The 22,940-nt window shown below is 44.5% G+C and overlaps 1 protein-coding gene across 1 annotated transcript in view; it reads left to right on the top strand.

Annotated features, from left to right (window-relative positions):
• LOC117510284 (protein neuralized-like) overlaps positions 1 to 16,685 on the top strand; it is a 53,355-nt gene extending 36,670 nt beyond the window's left edge. Inside the window, exon 6 of the mRNA XM_034169926.1 lies at positions 16,226 to 16,685. Within this exon, the coding sequence (XP_034025817.1) occupies positions 16,226 to 16,449 (224 nt within the window). The 3' untranslated portion in view covers positions 16,450 to 16,685. The remainder of the gene's footprint in view (positions 1 to 16,225) is intronic.
• The last annotated feature ends 6,255 nt before the right edge of the window (positions 16,686 to 22,940 follow it).

The raw sequence follows: 22,940 nt of genomic DNA, 5'->3' as shown, positions 1-22,940 counted from the left end.
GTATGTGCATCCCGGATGTTCACTGTCTGTTCCAATTGTGGCGACCCCTACAGGTCACCAACAAAAAAAAGAGATTCTCAAACTAGGGTAAGAAAGACAAGCAGAGACGTGACCCCAATTACAATAATTTACAGTTTTATTTCCAAATATTTAAAAATGAACAAATTGTATTGTGGTTAAACACAATTAACACATGCTCGCAAAACATTGAGGGATTGACCAACGACGAGGGCTTACCGGTGAGAAGGAGGCACCAGCAGTGATGGTCCCTAAAGAAAAAGATAAGCACCCCAGTCACACATGACACACACACCACAATCATACTGTGAGAGTCCAATTCGGCAGGGTGGGTGAAGCACAATACACCAAAATCAAGGGATCCATCACCCTGGGCCCCTACACCAGCACCGTCACCCAACAACTGAAAAACAAATAATAAAAGAAATCAAGACAATCCCTCAAATGAAACATGGCTCACAAAAAAAGTATTTAAAATTAACCACAAACAACTAGGCACAAGAAAAACATATCAGCTAATATTAAAAGAAAACACACATACAGTTAAAAGAGAAAAGATAAAATAAAATTAATAAACTCTGGTCCGAACACCCGCCAGAGAACACACATGAAAACCAAATACGGCAAAGCAGCAGCGGTCCTATGCAGCCAATCCCGAGCTGCCGTCCACCCCAGAAATCTGCCATGACATTACAAATTATTAAATTACAAACAAAAACCATAATATGTGCATTGCTAACACATTACGCTACATACCAATAAAAAAAACGACTTGGTCACAAGAAAGGAGAGGGGGGAGGAGCGTCACAGCTGCTGACGTTGCCATAACGACCTGCAGATTACATTTCCCCACAACACGATAGCACAGATTTCCTGTCCACTGCAAATTTACAAATATAATGATGAGCTATAGCCTCTTTTAGCTGTCTTACAGGCAGTGTGAAATTGCAGAAAACGAGGCGCGTACCCAGATTGCACACAGGAGGAGGCTGGCCGCTCGCTGCACGATGACGTGCTGCAGAATTAAATCATTAACAACAAGCACCAAAACAATAAGGTTGATACGCAGCACAGCACTGCTACATACCTGCACCGGGAGTGAGGCAAACAACCAGGTGGTGAAAGTGGAGCGGCTAAGAACGCCTGCTCAATGCCATACCGAACCAGGAAGGGGCCCACCCACTAAGGTACTACTCCTTTTAAACTGCGTCCCTAGCAAGGACTGGATGAGCCAAATGGCTATCAGGGGAAAGACAGAGAATACTCCTCCTGCCACATTCTACCCCGCCTTTTTTATCGTCGCCCCGATAATGCATCGATTCCACTAAACTAGTCCCAAGGTCTGAAAAGTGCAATCATCGCATTGGACACCGGGCCAGAACCACCCACCACTCCATCCACCACCTGGCCCACGGGCCTAGGCAGGTGGTACCTATTGGAGTGCTGGCCTGCTGTTGACCGTGCAGTTCACCTAACTACTCCCCCACTGGCATTCAAAGGAGCAGTTTGTGAACTTGCCAAAGGAGCAGGCGGCAAATCAGTCACCTCAGAGGCAGGAGAAACTAACACCTGCCCTAGAGGAACTGCACCACCCCGCAACAGTGAGGTGGTTAGAATCACTGCCACCATGCGACTAGGAGTCCCATGACGGGTTTCACGAGTCACCACAAACAAATCATTTTCTGAGGGTTCCTCCTCCAGAAGTTCTCCTTCGGGAGAAAGGGGACCGGGGTCTGCAGGGGTACCAACTCCAGCCGCCGCCTTCAACAGGGTTCTGTGGACCGTTTTAATTTTGGAGTGATCTTCCGCGGGGGCAATAGTATACACAGAGCCCCCATCGTTTGGTGCTTTCAGAACCTGATACAAAACCGAACTCCAAAAATCCTGTATTTTATTACGGCCCTTTACACTACAGTCCCGCAACAACACCAACTGCCCCTCGTGCAGAGGAACATCCTGGACCCACCGATTGTAGTTGTTTCGTCGACGCTCTGTTACCAACCTCAACCTCTCTCTGGCACCCTCAAATGCCATCCGCAACCGGGCTTGATGCTCCTGAATCCATTCCGAAACGCCACCACGAACTGGACTTTGGACGCAGCCCAACAAAAAGTCAACTGGGAGCCTAGGCTCTTGTCCAAACATTAAGAAGAATGGAGATTCACCTGTTGACTGATGGGGGGTGGTGTTATATGAATAAAGGAGTTGCAGTAGGCAGGAGTGCCACTCATGTTTCTGAGAGGCGGGCAATGTATGCAGCAGGTTGTGGAGGGTTCGATTAAACCGCTCACACTGCCCGATGCCAGCTGGGTGATATGGCGTTGTACGGGACTTTTCAACGCCATAAAGACTACAAAGCTGCTGGATCAGTAAGCTCTCAAAATTACAACCCTGATCAGAGTAAATATGAGCGGGGACCCCAAACTTACAAAACCATTCTGTAACCAACACTTGTGCCACAGTAGAAGCACGTTGGTTATGGGTAGGAATGGCCAGAGTGTATTTACTAAAGACATCCGTCATGATGAAGACGTTCTCAAGATCCGTAGCAGTAGGTTCCAGTACCGTAAAATCCATGGCCAAGATCTCATTTGGCCGAGATGCAAGCAGGTGCCCCATAAAGCTAAGAGTGGCTGGTTGAGTGTTTTTGGCAACCTGGCACCTATCACAGGACTGGCACCACTGCGCCACATCAGCGGACATGCCTGGCCAGTAACAGCGTAAACGCAGTAACTCCAAGGTCCTTTCAGCATCCTGATGGCCATGTCTCGGGTGTACTTCAGTTAATACCTCTTCTTTTAATGCCGCAGGCAACACCAACTGCAACACCCCCTTGGTACCATCAGGGCGGAAGGCCCGCCGATACAACATGCCCCCCTTCTCTGCCAAGCGGTCCCACTAACAAAGCAGAACCAAGGCAGGGTGGGAGAGTTGTTTGCGCTCCACATAAGTTGGACGCCGCTTCTGCACCCAAAAAACCGAAAGTTCTTGAATAATCAGGTCGGCCTGTTGAAGTTGGGAGTGATCCCGGGGAGCATAATGAGGCAGAGCCACAACAGCACCCTGAATTGCTTCCACTGCACTAGGCTGCAATACCTGCTGTAAGGCTACAGGAACTGTTGTAGCAGGCAGCATAGCCTCCAGGTCTAATGGACCAGGAGGATATTGATGGGACAATGCATCAGCGTTCCTATTAACCCAACCAGTCCGATAACAAATGTCAAAATCGAACTGCGCGAGTTGAGCTGCCCAGTGCTGTTCCGTGGCACCAAGCTTAGCTGAGAAAAGGTGGCTCAAGGGATTGTTGTTGGTATAGACCACACACTTATGACCAAGCAGGTATTCTCGAGATGTTTTAGTCATGGCCCACTTGAGCGCCAAAAACTCCAGCTTCATGGAGTTATAATTTTCCATATTGCACTCGGTGGGCCGTAGACCTCTGCTGGCATAAGCGATCGGCCTAATCTGGCCATTCTGCTGCTGTGACAGTACTGCCCCCAACCCGCCATAGCTTACGTCAACCTCCAAGATGAAAGGAAAGGGAAAGTCAGCGTAAGCCAGCACAGGCGCAGTGGTGAGTTTGGTCTTCAATGACTCAAAACTCTGATGACACTCATCAGACCAATGCTCAACCACGGTATGTGATCTATTTCTAGACCTTTTTCCTCCCAGCTCAGCCACCAATCTGTGTAAGGGCGCTGCCAACTTGGCAAAGCCTTCCACAAACCGGCGGTAATAGCTGGCAAAACCCAGAAATGACCGCAGTTCGGAAATTGTGGTGGGAGACAGCCAGATAGCCACCACTTCAACCTTACTAGGGTCTGTAGCAACACCCCTATCAGAAATCACATGCCCCAAATAACACACATCCCTCTGAAAAAAGGAGCATTTGGAAAGCTTTGCTTTAAGGCCCTCTCGCTGTAACTGCCTGAGCACCACCTCCAACCTTTGCAGGTGTTGATCAACAGTAGAAGAGAAGACCACAATATCATCCAGGTAAAGCAGCAATGACTGGCATTGCTGATCACCAAAAAGCCTCTGCATCAATCTCTGGAAGGTGCTCGGAGCATTACAGAGCCCAAAGGGCATACGATTCCACTCAAACAAGCCAAAAGGTGTACAAAATGCCGTTTTGGCTCAATCTCCCTCTGCAACCGGAACCTGACTATACCCACTAGCAAGGTCCATAGTCGAAAACCAGCGAGCCCCGGTCAGAGCATCCAAAGACTCCTCAATACGAGGCAGAGGGAAAGCATCCTTCCTGGTTTTACTGTTCAGCTGCCTGTAGTCCACACCCATACGGAGGCTGCCATCCTTCTTTTTAACAAGGACAATGGGGGAAGCATATGGACTGCTGCTCTCCCGAATCACCTGAGCCTCCAGCAATTGGTTTATGTGTGCTTTTACTACTTCATATTCAGATGGAGGAATACGCCTGTAGCGCTGCTGAACGGGAGCGTCATCCAACAAAGGGATGTCATGGGTGATCAAGTTGGTACAACCAAGGTCACCATCATGAGCAGCGAATACAGAAGCATACTTTGTGAGGAGAGCTCTGACCATACACTGATTTTCAGCAGACAAGGAAGCAAAGGGAAGAGAGGCGATCTGCTCAAGAACAGAAGTGGAAACCAACTGAGATGAGACTGTGGCCACATTAGATGGTACTTCTGTGACCCCAGCAGGGAGACTCACAATGTCTACCTCAGTTAGGCTGCCAACTACTGTACGAGGATAAAGCAGTGCCTCGGTAGAACCTACATTCACTATAGGAATGTAGGCTGTCCCCCAGACGACCCGAACCAGAGCTGGTGAGGCAAATAGTCCAGCAGGGAGACCAGATTCCAAAGGCTCAAACAATGCAGCAGTACCTGAGTAATGTCCAGAACAGGTTGCTGCAACAATCCGCATTACCCCACCAGGAATTCGCCACATCCTCCCGCCACACACCTTGACCTCACCAGAGGCAGAGCGACAGGTTGACACACTAGCCTGATGGCATGAATGTAGCACCTGCACAACTGCTTCAGGGGCCTCAAACACAGATGGCAAATCAAACAATGCAAGACCATGTTGGCCAAACAACTCCTGGTAGCACTTGCGTATGATGTTCATCCCCAAAACACCAGGAGCTGGTGCTGATACACTACCAGGAGGATCCCGGACCACAAGGACCCCACATTGCGGCATCAGCTTGCCACAAAGCTCAATTGGAAGCTCCAAATAGCCAATATAGGGGATAGCCAGGCCATTGGCTGCTCTGAGTTGAAGCCATTGGCAAGACTGAAGCTTCTCCTCACTCCATGGCTTAAAATGTTGAAGGAAGAAACTCTCTGTAATTGTAGAGACCATAGAGCCAGTATCCACTAAGCAAGAGACACTGACTCCACCCATGCTCACAGCTAAATGGGGACAAGATGACACCAATTTAGCAACTTCAGAATTGCCGACGGCAAACTTTGAGCCTGTGGATACACCCTCTGAACTGTGGCTCTGCAATTCGGCGGGAACTAGTTTTCCACCGGTTCAACAGAATGGGCCTGCTGGCTGGTCCTCCGTGCAGAAGGAGAAAACTGAAGGCCTGAGGCCACACGAACCCCATCAGACTCCCTAGCAAAGTGACCGGGTTGCTGACATCTATTACAGATAAGAGGGCCATGATGGGAGTGACTACGCTGACGAGAGCTGCATAACTGGGAGATGCTCTGAGTGAGCTGATTAAGCTGCTCCTGCTGGAGTCTGAGCATCTCCCTCATCTCAGTTAGCTCGGATCCATAAGTTGGATTAACTGTGGGGCCACCGTTGACACCATGCTGAAAGCCAAGCAGTGAAGGGACAGAAGAACTATGACCCCGAGAACCCCCAGGCAGGCCCTCCCGTTCCCACCGAATTAACTTACCCCGAACCTCAAGCAATGTAGCAGTAGGCTGCCTGCGCACATATTGTTTCAACTCCCGGCGGAGGGAGCCATCACTAACATGCTCTACAAATTGATCGCGCAGCAGAACGTCAGTATTAGGCATGTCGCCTGGGACCCGCCGTGTAACAGACGCCAATAGACGCATCAATGCTAACGAAAACTCTTGCAATGTTTCCCCTTCTTGTTGTCGTCGGGAGAAGAAAGCTTCCTGCAGAGCAACATAAGAATCACAACAACCATACAACTCCTGCAACACTGCAATGAGTTCATCTGGATCTTCCCGCTCTTCCCTCAACCGAAATTTAATCTCTTCACACGCCTCCCCCTCAAGATGATCAAACAAAAAGAACGCCCTATCAGATGTAGATAGATGACGCTCTCTCATACAAGCCTCTACCTCCTCAATCCATTCGCTCAGTCCTATCCCTGATCTTCCCCTAAACATAGGGCATTTCCAGTTCCGAGGTACCAGAACTAGCCTCTCAAGAAGAGGGGCCTCAGGAGGTCCAGCAGACACCGAAGTGCTAGGGCCCAACCCAACTACGGCCTGCTCCTGTCGCAACCGCTCATTGTCTGCCTTCAACTGACCGACTAACTCTCTTAATTCCTGCAACTGTTCCTCCATGGCTACAACTTAACCAAAAAGAGAGGAAGAAGAAAAAAAAAACCTCTGGAAAAAAAAACAAAACAAATGGTATACCTTACCAATTGCGAACCCACTGCTGCTTTGCCTCAAAACAATACCACACAAAACCAAAAAAAAAAAAAACACAAATTGAGGAACACAAGTCTCTGCTCCCACCCTATGAGAATCCTGTTCTTGACGCCAGATTGTGGCGACCCCTACAGGTCACCAACAAAAAAAAAAGATTCTCAAACTAGGGTAAGAAAGACAAGCAGAGACGTTTTATTTCCAAATATTTAAAAATGAACAAATTGTATTGTGGTTAAACACAATTAACACATGCTCGCAAAACATTGAGGGATTGACCAATGACGGGGGCTTACCGGTGAGAAGGAGGCACCAGCAGTGATGGTCCCTAAAGAAAAAGATAAGCACCCCAGTCACACGTGACACACACACCACAATCATACTGTGAGAGTCCAATCCGGCAGGGTGGGTGAAGCACAACACACCAAAATCAAGGGATCCAACACCCTGGGCCCCTACAACACCACCGTCACCCAACAACTGAAAAACAAATAATAAAAGATATCAAGACAATCCCTCAAATGAAACATGGCTCACAAAAAAAGTATTTAAAATTAACCACAAACAACTAGGCACAAGAAAAACATATCAGCTAATATGAAAAGAAAACACACATACAGTTAAAAGAGAAAAGATAAAATAAAATTAATAAACTCTGGTCCGAACACCCGCCAGGGCTATTGCACAAAGAGACCTGGTTATATATTGCGGGTGTCTGAGTTCGCCACCCGGAGGTATGCTAACGTTAGCACGGTCAGAGAACACACACTAAAACCAAATACGGCAAAGCAGCAGCGGTCCTATGCAGCCAATCTCGAGCCGCCGTCCACCCCAGGAATCTGCCATGACATTACAAATTATTAAATTACAAACAAAAACCATATTATGTGCATTGCTAACACATTACGCTACATACCAATTAAAAAAAAACACTTGGTCACAGGAAAGGAGAGGGGGGTAGGAGCACCACAGCTGCTGATGTTGCCGTAACGACCTGCAGATTACGTTTCCCCACAACACGATAGCACAGATTTCCTGTCCGCTGCAAATTTACAAATATAATAATGAGCTATAGCCTCTTTTAGCTGTCTTACAGGCAGTGCGACTACAGCAACGTACCTGAACTGCAGAAAATGAGGCGCGTACCCAGATAGCACACGGGAGGAGGCTGGCCGCTCGCTGCACGATGACGTGCTGCAGAATTAAATCATTAACAACAAGCACCAAAACAATAAGGTTGATACGCAGCACAGCACTGCTACATACCTGCACAGGGAGTGAGGCAAACAACCAGGTGGTGAAAGTGGAGCGGCTAAGAACACCTGCTCAATGCCATACTGAACCAGGAAGGGGCCCACCCACTAAGATACTACTCCTTTTAAAGTGCGCCCCTAGCGAGGATTGGATGAGCCAAATGGCTATCAGGGGAAAGACGGAGAATACTCCTCCTGCTACACTATTATGGCCCTGTCACACGGCATACAACGATTCCTGAACGAAGAGAAAAAGTAAAAAAGTCACAAATCGTCAAGAAAAGCTGGACAAATGAGCTTTCTACTTTTCCCATCACTGAATAGCCTGTGAATCAAGAGCACAAAAGGAACAAAACAAAACCGAAGCTAACATTGATCTTGATGCTTTAAACGAAACGCACCTGGAGCCACTGATAGAGCAGTGTGTGTCTGCATCCTGCTCTGCATCCCAGGACTTGGCGCTGGGATGGGGCTCTGTAGCGCCTGAGTCCTGGAGAAGCTGCAAAGCTGGTTGCTCATCCAGAACAATAGAGGGATCATCTCCTTCATCATCAGAATCCTCACTGTCTGGTTCAGATTGACAATGCGCTGCGTGCTTCATCTTCCTTTAATTAAAAAAAACTGAAGCGCTTGCTCAACATTCATAAGACGCCTCATATTTACAAAACAAAAACAAAACAAAAAAACACCACCACACTAACCACACATGCCACACATACTCCACCAAAATAATACACACTCCAAACACACCAAATATTTCTCAGATCTCTCAAATACCAAAACTCTAATCGCTGTCTGTACACCCGAAATGCGCATGTACTCAGCCAGCCATTTGCGATCACACTGGGCTTTCTGTTTTCATATACACCTCTGTGGATCAAAGCTGTTCACACGTGAATGTCTGCTGCTGCTGGAACTTTTACCACACTTGATGCTCAAAGTCACCCTTCTGCCATTTGGTTTGCACAAACTGAGGTGCAGTTCACTCTGAGAGATCACAGCAGACGACACAAAATATTATTACGTTGTGATGGCCCTCGGCAACTCTACAGCAATGATGCTGATCGTGTTCCTACAAAGCCCTCCGCTGCAAACAAATACACAGCAATTTTTTTGCTGGACTTTTTGTGCAGCAACTCTCCCCTCATGTGTGCGCAGCGCTGGCCAACACCACGATCACGGGCTGTTGTGCACTGGTGCAGGAGGCTGACAAATTCTTCCTGGCTGGCCAGCACCACAGCATGACAGCAGCTGCGCTCGCCCCATCACATGCAGCAGCAGAAGCCCCACACCACACACAGCACCGCCGCAGAGGAGCTGCATCTCTCCTCCACAGCAGCGCCATCAAACCAGCTTCTGTATTGTATGAAAACATTCAGCTGTCAAAAAGTTAAACTAAATGCTAACGTTACAAAAATAAAGCAAAAGATAAGAAACCATCAATAACTACAGCAAAATGAAATACGGAGGAATTGAGGTTTTCAGTGACATTCGCTCAAATTTTCGACATTTTAAAAATCGTGACAAAGCGCCAGTTGCAGGAACGAAGCTGTGCAAAGGTTAAACGATGCCAACAAACGTCAACAAAAGTCCAGATTTCTTTTATATATACGAGGTCTGTTTTTTTTTTTTTTTGCAAAGACCTGATGGATTTGAATCACGTGTGCTTGCATGAGCCAACCTTGAACCTACGTGCGCATGCATGAATTTTTTCACACCTGTCGTTTGTGTCATTTGCTGGCAAGCAGCATTTGTGTGAGGCCATGTGTAGTGCTCTCGGTGGTTTTTCATTGCAAGGAAAATGACGGAACGACTGGAGCAGTGCTACTGCATCACATTTTGCCAGAAACTGGGCGACAGCCAGGTGGAAACCATTCCGAAGGTTCAGACGGCTTTCGATGACGATGCTATGGGTGTCACACAGCTTAAGGAGTGGTAAACTGGTTTAAAGACATCCACACAATGGTGGAGAGCGAGCCGCGCTCCGGTCGGCCATCAACATGCTGAAATGACCAGGTCATTGCCAAAGTGAACGCTGTGGTGATGCGGGACCTTCGTGTGACTATCTGAGAAATTGCGGAAGAGGTGGACATCAACACTTTTTCGGCACATTCCACTGTGACAGAAGATTTGGCCATGAAAAGAGTGGCGGTGAAATTCGTGCTGAAGCTGCTGATGGCGGAGCAAAAGCACCTTCGTGTTGAAGTCTCACAGGACATACTGGACTCCGAAAAATGATGCCCACCTCTTCAACAATTTCTTGGATAGTCACACGACTGAAAAGCCACCGAAAGCCGTCTGAATCTTCTTAATGGTTTCCACCTGGCTGTCACCCAGTTTCTGGCAAAATTTGATTCAGTAGCGCTGCTCCAGTCGTTCCATCATTTTCCTTGCAATGAAAATCTGCCGAGAGCACTACACATGACCTCACACAAATGCTGCTTGCCAGCAACTGACGCAATCGACAGGCGTGAAAAAATTCACGCATGCATATGAAGGTTCAAGGTTGGCTCATGCAAGCACGCTTGATTCAAATCCATCAGGTTTTTGCAAAAAAAAAAAAAAAAAAAGGTCGAATATATATATATATATATATATATATATATATATATATATATATATATATATATATATATATATATATATATATAAGAACATACCGATCACCTTCTCCTAGGGTTATCCTAATGTTTCTTGTAACGTTCCCATAACGTATTTAGTAACATTGAGGGGACAACAAGAAAACCATCTATAAGAACGTTCTGCATTCTGGGAACATTTATTGTTATGTTCTGATAACGTTCTGGGAACATTTTTTTTTTTACCCGGGTTTATATAATAGAATAAAGCCTTTATTGTCACTGTACATACATACAATGAAATTTATCCTCTGCATTGAATCCATCCTAATTACATTTAGACACAATCCAACCACTAGGAGCAGTGATCAGCCACAGTCCGGCGCTCGGGGACCAACTCCAGATGTAGAGACGCTGCCTTGGTCAGGGGCAGAGAAAGGAGCAGACCCTAAATAAACATGTTTTTGATTGTGGGAGAAAACCAGAGCACACGGAGGATGCAAAAATATTTTAATATCAACTTTAGAAAAATGTGCTGCTTTTGAAGATGGCTCCCAGTTCTCGTTGCTTGTTGCTGCGACTTATTTTGCTTGTCTGCATCTGGTGTAAATTTGTAAAACAAACAAACAAACAAAATCCTTCTTTTGCCCATGATTGTTGCAGCTCTGTGAACCCACCATATGACCTTCAAGACATAAAGATCAAAATCTAAGAATATTACAAATTGTGACATCACCTGTTTGAAATAATATCATTATTCAGTCACGCTGCAGTGGGACTGTTTTCTGTTTTGATTCCAGTCAGGAACAATTGTCACATGTGAAAATTTCTTTTTTAATATAAAATGTTGCCATGTTTCATTGCATAATATAAGATTGACAATGTTTCATGATAAATTTCACCACGTTTTATTTATTGTGCCTTGTGAACTGTCCTTAATAAAGCGAATAATGTACAGTGTTGATTTTATAAAAACATTAAATTCAGTACAACAGGAATTCTATTCAATTCAGTTCATTCAATCATTCATTCATTTATGACTAAACTTTAAGTATAAAGTGTTTTGTAAATGTGTTTTACAGAGAATATATCTGTAAAATACCTCAAAGGTTTCTCCAAAAAACTGTTTTCTGAAAATGTTTTTATAATTTTCTTGTTAAATATAGTAAACTTTAAAAATAAAGTTTTCTACAAACATCACAACCGTTTTGTCTGCTGAGCCACCTCACCGCACCGTTCACTCACTTAACAAACATTACAGAATTTAATGACGTGTTACTACTGAACACAAGTCACTCTGATATATTGAGATTTATTTCATCAAAACATGGAAACTCTGGGGCTTAGTGGTTAGCACTGTTGCCTCACAGCAAGAAGATCCTGGGGTCGATTCCCACCTGGGGCTTTTCTGTGTGGAGTTTGCATGTTCTTCCCATGTCTGCGTGGGTTCCGTCTGGGTACTCCAGCTTCCTCCCAAATCCAAAGACATGCAGGTTTGGTGAATCAGAAACTTTAAACTGACTGTAGGTGTGTGAATGTGTTTGTTTGTGTATATGTGGGTCTGTGACAGAGTGGCGTCCAGTCCCAGGTGAACCCCACCTCACGCCCTATGACTGCTGGGATAGGCTCCAGCCCCCTCAGTGACCCTGAATTGCAGTGAACTGGTGTAGAAAATGGATGGATGGATAATAATAATCACTGCACATTCTGGGCTACACATGGCAGTTTTGTTAGTGGTTGGGCAGAGATCCATCAGACACTTTAACATCGTGACACAGTGTGTAAATGCAGACTCTTCTTTTCATTAAATATTTAATTGTTATTTGTGTTGGATGAATTTACTCTGCAGCATGATTATTATTTATTTTTTGACTAGTCGCGTGACGTGTAATTTAATAAGCACTGTTGTCTTCTTAAACGCGCAGTCATTAAACATAAACGTGGCTCAGTACGTGTTGGCTTTTACGATCCTAGTTTCTGCAGGCTGGTGTCCACTCTGTGAGGTCTTTACAGACCTACACTCAAACACACAGCAGGCTGACCCCCCCGACCCCTCCTCCTGCAGATGAAAAGATACTGATGGCAGCGAGGAGAGAAAAAAAAAACAGAGACTTTATTCTTAAAATTGATTTTTGAATGTTCTGAACGTGGCCCATGTGAATGTGTCCCACGGATGTTGCGTCCCGAGGATGCTGTAAATTTTATATCTTGCATCCGGCCTTGATTTTGCTTCCATTTGACAGAAATCCATCAGAGAACTTGAATCCCTGAAACAGTAAAGTTGTACGCAGGCACATGTACGTACGTAAGTAAACTGAGAATAAAAGAGGCCTCCAAAATAAATGCTTGCATTAGTTCATGCATGATGTAAAAACATACTCATGTGTAATTTGTCATTTCTAAATAATCCCACTCAGAGACAGCTAAAGGGCCAGATGTGGCCCGGGGCCGTACAATGCCCAGGTTTGCATTAGGCTGTGCTGGGTACATTATCTTATGTAGAGTTAACTTACTATTTGCAACATTATTTCTCTTTCCATGTTAGTTTGCCCATCAAACATGGATGACATTCATGTCAAAGACCAACATTTATAAAGTACACAGAACAATATTTATCTTCTGTGTTCAGAAACAGGGAGACCACACAATATTTTACTTAAATCAACTGATGGTGGTAAATTTCTCTCTGCAGTTCAAGGATGTGCATGACTTTCAGTGGAAGACATGAAGAGAATTCAATAAGAAATTATTGCAAACAGAAAATGTTTTAATTTGTTATAAACAAATAGTGGGGAAAACCCCATCATTTACCAGACAGATTTTTTTTCAAATAACTGATGCTGTTCCAGATTTCAAAGAAATACATTTTCAGATTTGTTTTTGTCGTTTCTATTCCTGTTTCTTGTTTTTATTTTCTCTTCTTGAACTAGTTCAAAGCTCTGCTATCTGGTGAATGATCTGTTTAACAAAGCAGGAGAGAACATTTTGTTCAAAGAGGTTGTTAGTGGACGAGCTGCCTTTGTTCATGTGGAGTGAATTCCATTTCAGTCACGTCACTTTATCTGTAAAAACCACCTGCATGATACTGCTAATCAACACTACATCAGAACATACTGTACCTGGTCAGTCCCGGCATCATGGGTGGGCCATAGGGTGCCTGGCCTATTCTTGGAGGCAGGTGGACACGCCCTGGATGGACAAGTCTGTCAGTCAACCACCTACCATAAAAAAACAATAACAACAAAAAAATTGCAGGCATCTATGATTACAATCAATCTGTACAAATTTCCAGTGTAGATTAGTTCTAATAATATTGATTCATGCAGGCAAAGCTTTTGTAATTCAGATTCTTGGTGCTCTCAGAGGATTTCTTAGTTTCCAGAGAAGAATTCATCCCATCCCCTTCAAAATACAAGTTACCCTTCAGTGGTAGGAAAGTGGATCCAGTGGAGTACAGAAAGAAAACTACTTCTTTTCTGATATTTCCACATTTTTTATTCACGTGAGTGCCAAAAAATTACTGTTTTAAGAAATACAACATATGGCTTGTTTCTCAGATTAAGTCAACAAGCTTTTTGAAAATTCAAACTGATGCTCAATCGGATGTAAACCAATAATAACTATTTTATCAAGTGGGTCCATCTGTTGAGCACAAAGAACATTTGTGTTCATGAGGGCTGGAGGGCAGAGTCACAGCATGTGAATTTCAGATCAAGCACACAATCAAAACTACATCGGAACATTTCACACTGTGCTGCACCTGCTTCAAATACTACTACTATAATAATATATATTTATATAAATATACGATATATTATATTAATATATAATATATTATATAATATATTAATATAATATATATATTATATATAATATATATAATACTACTACTTCAAATAATGCTCAGACCGTCTACGATCAACACCAGGATGCTGCCAATCTCATAACATCATGAATCATGATACAACATCATGAAACTTATAAGAAAAGACCAAACTGTGAAGCCCTGTTCTCATATTCATGTCTGTGCATCCTGGATGTTCACCATCTGTTCCGATTACAAATGCATTATGTAGAATGAACTGAAAGTTAAATATAGTCATGAAGGACTATTTCCAAAAAAACATTTTATGTGTCAAAACCACTTTTGATTGAAACTCGTTTCCAGTATGACTGAACAGATTTAATCTGTAAAACAATCTGTACATGTCAGAGAAGATTCCATTTCATGATATCACGGGTACTTCAGCAAAATGTAACTTGTCTTTCTCCCTTTGCCCCTCCCCATTCAGTGTTTGGCTTCTCTGTGCACGTGTGCTGAAGTCTTTATATTCAGCCAACAGTCACACTTCTGTCAGAACTGAACAAAGATACAGAGAGAACACATTTTTCAACACCTGAAGAAAATTAACCTTCTTCGTCATGATGGTGAAGCAGAGAGACAATAACAGGAACTCTGGTGAGATGATGTCTTCACTCTAGACTGAACGTTTGATAGGATCCCTTTAAAAATCATTTGTCAGCTTAAAATTAGGTTGATGATCAACAGTTACTAATTAATGAAAAATAAAGCAAAGATATAAATAATAATTCAAAATATCAGATGAGTATTTAATAGAATTTTTAAAAGCACAGAAGAAAGTTTTTGTTCTTTTTTCAACCTGACTAACAGCAGCACAGTTTATTATTTGCAGCATTGAAATAAAGAAGCAGATTTAATACTTTCAGGTTTTATGTTGGATGGGTTGATGTGATCTGCCTGACTGGGATGAAAAAATAAACTGAGTTCAGGAAATGTGTCCTGAAGAATCAGTCTGCATCACTAACTAAACAATGTTTTTATTCCCCCTTTCTGTGTTTTTGTCCAGAGAGGACACACAGGTGTGGAGTGTCCTGTTTAGGTCCTCTGTCCTTCCACACTCAGGCTGTAGGGGACATGATCCGCCTCAGCATGGGGGGTCGATTCGCAGAGAGAAGTAACGAGAACTTCAAGGACGGTCTGGTGTTCAGCAGTCGCCCACTGAAGGTTCAGGAGAAGGTTCGTCTCAGAGTACAAAACGTTTTAGAAAACTGGAGTGGATCCCTGCGTGTGGGCTTCACCAACGTGCCTCCAACATCCAGAACTCTGCCTCTGCCCAACATGGCCATTCCTAAACTCACCAACACCCCTGGGCACTGGGCCGCTCCCCTAAGTGCAGTCCACTGTGGGCCTGGTTCAGAACTGGAGTTCTGGGTCTCTGCTGGTGGTTCCTTGTACTTCACAAGCAACAAGAGCAGCCAGCAGGAGCTTCTGACAGGAGTGGACCTGAGCAAACCCCTGTGGGCCATGATCGATATCTACGGACAGACCTGCTCTGTTTTCTTACTGGGTAAGTTTGCTCTCGGAACCACATCTCACGTGGACGACGTCATTGGGACGATGTCATAAGATAAAATGTCACTGTTGTTCTTCACTGCAGGATCAGAGAAAAAGGAGATGTTTCACACCAGAAAGTCCTGTCCTGTGCCAGAATACCTCGCCCCGCCTGATGTTGACAAAGACAAGCACGTCCCATTACATGTCCAAGAACCTCCATCAGGTAAAATATGTCAAGAGTTCAGTTTCCATGTTTCACTTGAAGGTTTCAAACCAACAGTCTGTTGGTGAAATCAGCCGTTGTGTTCCAGGAACAGAAGTTGGAACATATTTGCTTCTCTGTGTGTGATGTAGGTTGTAATTGTCTCTCTTGTGTTTTTGGTGCAGACCCTGAAATGGACTGTGTGGTGTGCATGGCTGAAGAGGCCACAGTCACTCTGAACTGTGGTCACCAGTGTCTGTGTGTCCGCTGCGCCTCCAGAGTCATTCAGGAGTTTGGTACCTGCCCACTGTGTCGGCAGACGAGCCAAAGTCCATCAGTGGGGGGGCGGTGTGTTCTCAACGTGTTCCACACAACAAGACACTGTCACACAGTGCAGGTGACCTCTTGAAGGACTGGAACAAAGACAGACTGAAGAAAACGTGTTGAAAAGTGACAAACTACTTTGAACAAGTCCTGGTACGTTCCAGTGATTCAGGACACGCTGCAGTGTGGCTGCTTCCTGATTTGATCCAACCACGAACAACTGTCAGCTGTGTGTGTGTGTGTGTGTGTGTGTGTGTGTGTGTGTGTGTGTGTGTGTGTGTGTGTGTGTGTGTGTGTGTGGTGTGTGTGTGTGTGTGTGTGTGTGTGGGTGTGTGTGTGTGTGTGTGTGTTAAACTAGTTCAGATAAATGGAGAGTAATGCATCATTTAAATCCCATGGGTTTGTTTTATTATTCTGATTGTATTTAAAAACAAAGGACCTTCATGTCCCCACAGGGGGCCACAGCCCACACTTTTGGTAATAACTGTTAGTTTGGTTTGAGAAAAACCTCAGACGTTATGGCTGCAATTTAATATTAAGTCTTTTGTTAAGATAATGTTTTACTTATGAGGCAAATATGTAAAAAAAAAAAAAAAACTTTTACAGCAAGATTTTAACTTAAAACCAAACTTTTGTTTTTTTTTGTTTTTTTTTTTTTTTTTTTTTATACTTACTATACTTTTATATTAAATGGAGTTGTATGAAAATAAACTTTTCAGCAAACATCACACTGTTTTTTTCTGTTTTTCATTTCCGACTGTGCTTTTATATTGTTAAGAAAATAAACACAATAATGTTAATATGTGCAGCTTTTCCACAAGATGATGCAAAAAAACTTAATACTGATGATTTTTGTTGACGTACAAAATTAATTTGTTGAATATTTCAGACCAAAGTTTCTGTTCTGAATTTGTCTGTCTGTCCATCTGTGCAGCACGTCCACCCATCCGTCTGTCTGTGTCACTGCACCGTCTTCCGTATGTCGTCCTGTTTATCTTACAGCTGATGCGTTTAAATTGCGTAGCAAAGTAACATTTTGTTGATGAGGGTTGTACACTCTAAAAAAAGGAACTGATATGTCAACGAGAAAAAATTGATGTAACAATTTACATAGATTTGTTAAAGTCATTTCAACGTAGTTATTTCAACTGTCATCTGACTTTATAGAACAGAATAAAGCCTTTATTGTCACTGTACATACATACAATTAAATTTATCCTCTGCATTGAAATCCATCCTAATTACATTTAGACACAATCCAAGCACTAGGAGCAGTGATCAGCCACAGTCCGGCGCTCAGGACCAACTCCAGATGTAGAGACGCTGCCTTGGTCAGGGGCAGAGAAAGGAGCAGACCCTAAATAAATGTGTTTGATTGGTGGAAAGAAACCAGAGCGCACAGAGGAAACCCACACAGACAACATGCAAACTCCACACAGAAAGGGTGGGAAGTGATCCCCAACCTTCTTGCTGTGAGGCACTATGTTAATGCCACAAAACTTGTCTAATTCAGTTGAAAGAAGATTTATTACGTTGAAATAACTTTAAAAAAAATCTATGCAAATTGTTACATCCCATTTTGTCATTGAGACAGCAGTTAATTTTTTACAGTGGAGGAAGACAAACTAAATAAAGAAAATATTTGCTCACCAGAAACAAATTCCTTTCAGTTTCTAACTCATCAAATTTGGAAAATCATGTGCATGATGATGGAAGAGAGAATACTGAGAGACCTTATGTTAAAACTGATTTATTATGGCCCTGTCAGCCAATCAGAATCGACTACGTCACTAAGCCCCCCGCCCCTAATCCCGCCCCCCTTATGACATCACAGCCAATCAAGAAATCGATTATGTCACTATGTCCCAGCAGGTCGTGAACCAGGACCGGTGCCAGAAGGCTTCACGGACCCGCGGCAGGTACGAGACCCCGTGGGGAGTTCAGCTCGAACCGTCTGGGCTAGATCCATCCTTCTCACGCGCTTTCTAGCCCGGAGGCATGGGCTCTCTTCCCGCTGTCACGGAGGCCGCGAGTCCGGGGGGAGGTACAAGACCTCGAGTGGGCGAGAAATACGCCACATCTACGCATCAGACCGACCAGACGGGGTTCCTGTCAGAGGAATTCCTGAAAACGGTGAAAGTCGGCGTGGCCCACTACTTTTGGCTGTGATCAAAAGTTACAGACAAAAAAACTCTGTTACGGGTGTGAGATCGATCACCCAGCCGCCGCCAGCACGAGTGCCTGGACCCGTTAATGAATATTTCTTTAGACTCTGGAGACCGACCTTCATTCGGCTGTGGTAAAACTCCTAGCCCAGCGCTTCCTCAACCCATTGGCGGCGAGGGGTCCAGGGGGCGGTAGAAAACTACTCACTGAGCTGAAATACACTGATAATTTTGAAGCAAAGATCAACGAACTGTACACATGTTTCGTGGAAGACGCCGATCTCGACCTGAAGGGGGATGGTAGCCGTCTATAACCCAGACGACTGAAGAAAAAAAACCGCATTTTTTTTTAATATCATTATATTGTTTACAGTCATGGGTAATTGTGTGATGAGTCTCTTTCAAAGCCTGCGGGAAGTATTATATTATACGGGACTCTCGTATAAGCTGAGCGGGTAGTCATTCGCAGGCTGGAGACCCAGACACCCCGCCTTCATGCGTTATGGAGAGGGTCTTCGACGTTATCAGACGTCGCCCCGGGCCCGGAGTCTGGACAGAACATATCTACAACGAGGCTCTCCATCATCTGAAAATCTCTGTACAACGTATTATGGAAATCTCTGTTTGTGACCACCGACGATTTTACACGGTGTAAATGCCGCTCACCTGCTTACATTATACACTCTGTTTGTGGTGTGATGGTGTGCCGGTGTGAACAGCTGGAACTGCCCAGAGGAGAGATTGTTCCTACACTTTTACAGCTGAATACTGAAATAAACCGTAAATGCGGGGGAGATGTATTACTGAGAGGTTTTTCCAGATTTTGTAGGCTGAACGTATACTTTTTGTTGTGTGGGCCGCCAGAAGAGGAGGTACTGCTGGCCCACCACCAGAGGGGCGCCCTGCCTGAAGTGCGGGCTTCAGGCACTACGAGAGGGCGCTGCCGCCATGGACACAGCCGGGAGTGAACAGCTGTTACTCTCATTTACTTCCTGACAGCTGTCACTCATTCTTCATCACCTCCTCCATAAAACCCAGACGTCATCTCCACCTCATCACCGAGATATCGTACTTCATTGAAGGTAATATCCTCAGCCGTTTTGTGTTACAATAAATCTGTATATTGTGAGTGTGTTGCAGGAGTACCAGTTCCTCTATCTGTGGAAGCTGAGTGGTGCAGGACGGCACTCTTTTCCCTGAGGAATCACTGCGGTACTCATCACATATTGAGTGAGAGGTGGAGGTGGCATTCCCACCGTTGTTGTTACTGGTGTACACACACCCACACTTGACTGTCTTTGTTCTCGCCAGCAGTACCAGATCCGACAGTCTGAGACGGTGATCACCTGGGAATTCGGGACTTGGCGGCTCCAGTATTCACCAGGTTCGGTGGTGGCAGAAATCGTGTGGTTCCGGCCCTTCTCAGGACAAATGTCTTCTATCCTCGAGCCTGCCCACACGTCACCTTTGTAATTTGACTGTAATCATATTCTGAGATTGTCTGTATGTTCGCTGTGCACATTTCACAACATTAAATTGTTACTTTTTGGCTCATCTATTGACCGTTCATTTGCGCCCCCTGTTGTGGGTCCGTGTCACTACACTTTCACAACACTTTTTTCCTCCACGTATGATGTGTTTAATAAACATGAACAATTGTTTTTTCTCTGTGTGTGACTTTAATGAATGTAATAAAGCATACATTCTAAAACTTAGACGGTCAGTGTTCTTTCCAATAATATTGTTGAAAAAAGGGTGAAATGTTTTCAAATCAAATTTATATAGCGCCAAGCCACAACAAAACAGTTGCCCCAAGGCGCTTCATATTGCAAGACAGAGTCATACAAACAAGGTTTTGGTGGAAAAAAGGTTCTCGTATGAATTAATGCGGGGTTTTAACACGGTCTTATTAAAAGGTTGAGGCTGATCTGTGAGCGCTCTCCGCGGTACTGAATCAGAGTTCAATTTAACGTTTCTAAGAGCGCGTATTTAAAACAAAAGACTAATATTTATGTTCGCTAAAACATATCAATATGAAAAAGGACTATCCGGTTCATTATTCTGAAGAGATCCGCCTTAAAAGATGGGTGATGAGGTTTTAATGAGGGATATGTATTATAGTCCGGCAAAGCCGGGGAGTTTTGGAGGACCGGAGCGTTTACGCAGGGCTCTGCACGATCAACACAGATCTAAAATTCATATGAAGCATATCAGACATTTCCTGTCGGGGGAAGATGCATACACATTACACAAACCTGCCAGGACGCATTTTCCAAGAAATAGAGTATTTGTCACAAACCCGCTTAACCAATTTCAGGCGGATTTATGCGACATGCAGGGGTTATCAGATTTTAACGACGGGTACAAGTACCTGCTGACCGTTATCGATATCTTCTCAAAAAAAGCGTATGCCAGAGCCCTGAAGTCAAAGCAAGGGCGTAAAGTCTCACAGGCCTTTGCCTCGCTCTTAAAGCACAGCGGGGTGCCTCTGAAGCTGCAGACTGATGCTGGGAAAGAGTTTTTTAACAAACCGTTCAAGGATTTATGAAAAACACCGGATTCTACATTTTGCCACGGCCAGTGATCTGAAAGCCTCGGTTGTCGAGAGGTTTAATCGCACGCTAAAGACGAGAATGTGGAGATATTTTACTGCTAAAAACACACGAAGATACATCGACGTCCTGCCGTCTTTACTCACGGCTTATAACGAGAGTTATCATAAAAGCATTAAGATGAGACCGAATGAGGTTAATGCTCGAAAGGTGGATCAAGTGTTTCAAAATTTGTACGGGGCATCCACCCTACGCAGGAGGCCTGCGAAGTTTAAATATAAGGTCGGAGATATAGTCAGGGTCTCCAAGCTCAGGGGAGTTTTTGATAAAAAAAATATGAACAAAGTTTTACGGATGAAATGTTCATGGTGTCAGAATGTATACAACATGCGCCGCCCGTTTATAAATTGAAAGATTATGACGGCGAGATCATTGAAGGTTCATTCTATGAACCAGAATTGCAGAAGGTTAAAATAGCAAAAGACAGACCGTATCAGGTTCAAGAAATTATTCGTGAACGTTTTACCAAGGGGAAGAAATTTGTATTTGTCAGATGGAAAAATTGGCCTGAGAAATTTAACTCCTGGGTTCCCGTGGACCAGCTGATGGCCGTATAAATATGAGAACATCTATCTTCAACCGACATATGAGAAATGGATCGGGATCTGAAACACAGATTTTATATGACTCTGCCTTCAAATGCCAGCCTAAAAGTATTCCCGGACACACAATTTCATGCTACCAGGTGGACTTGGCTCGACACCTGGATCTAGAGGGTGACTGGGATGTGGCGCTGACGGAAATTTCTTATCCGCACACCTGGTTAAATATCCCGGAAAAGCCTTGCTGTACGTTTCAGGTGAAGAAAATTACGGGCTTACCGTCCAAGAACAAACTCGCCGTTCACTCGCAATTTTTGACACGGGTTATTACGATAACTTTGAGGTTATTGCAGCGCGGGGATAAACCCTCGTTTGAAGACTATAGATCCGAAGCTGACTTTAAATATGACGATATTCAGAAAAAGTTTCTGTGGGAAGGAGACGGTACCTGCCAGGTATATTTTGAAGCCCGACGGCGTACATGCTGGGGATACAGCCTAATCAATGGCTGAGATGCGGACCCGGGGTCACGAGCTCTCCCCGCTACCCGAATAAAAGCGGGCATGTATCACCTGTTCTGTTATACAGACGTTGTACAGCCTCAGGCGGTGGGCGACACTTTGCTTCCTCCTCCGAGCGTTCGAAATTGGAGGTCGTTTCGGGGAAATAATTACAAAGAAATTCAACCCCGCTTATTACATCCCGGTCTCCAAAAGACATATTGAGACGATACGCATCAAAATCAAAAGCGATCAAGATCGACCGGTGAATTTCAGATATGGTAAAGTGGTTGTGACATTACATTTTAAACCGGCGGGATAAAAAAATGGCCGGGGCAGCGCACAAAGCCGACATTTATAGATTTGTGCCTTACTATGAAAATCAAGTCGGGAACGGCCTTCACGCTCCTGTTATGTACGGGCGCGGGCTCGGGAACATATTTTCGAAACTGTTCAAATTTGTGTCGCCGCTGATTAAACAAGGATACACGATCGCCAAACCTCACCTGAAAAACGCTGCTCGAAGCATCGCTTCTGACGTAGTGAGCCGCGTTGTTGAGAGGGCCGGACGGAGTCAGGAACCCGAGCAGCAGCGGGGGTCCGGGATCATGGTGCTCTCAAGAAGGCCCCGGAAACGCCCCCCGGGGAAACGGGTCAAAACGGTTAAAAAGCGAAAGACCCCCGGAAAAAGCAGAACAGGTCGAAGGAAGCATAAGAAGAGGAGGTTGTCCGGGGATATTTTCTCTTAAACAATGTC

This window comes from Thalassophryne amazonica, chromosome 5 (assembly GCF_902500255.1).
Source record: "Thalassophryne amazonica chromosome 5, fThaAma1.1, whole genome shotgun sequence".
NCBI lineage: Eukaryota > Metazoa > Chordata > Actinopteri > Batrachoidiformes > Batrachoididae > Thalassophryne > Thalassophryne amazonica.
The sequence above is the reverse complement of the archived record's forward strand: the minus strand, read 5'-3'. Positions and strand labels throughout refer to the sequence as shown.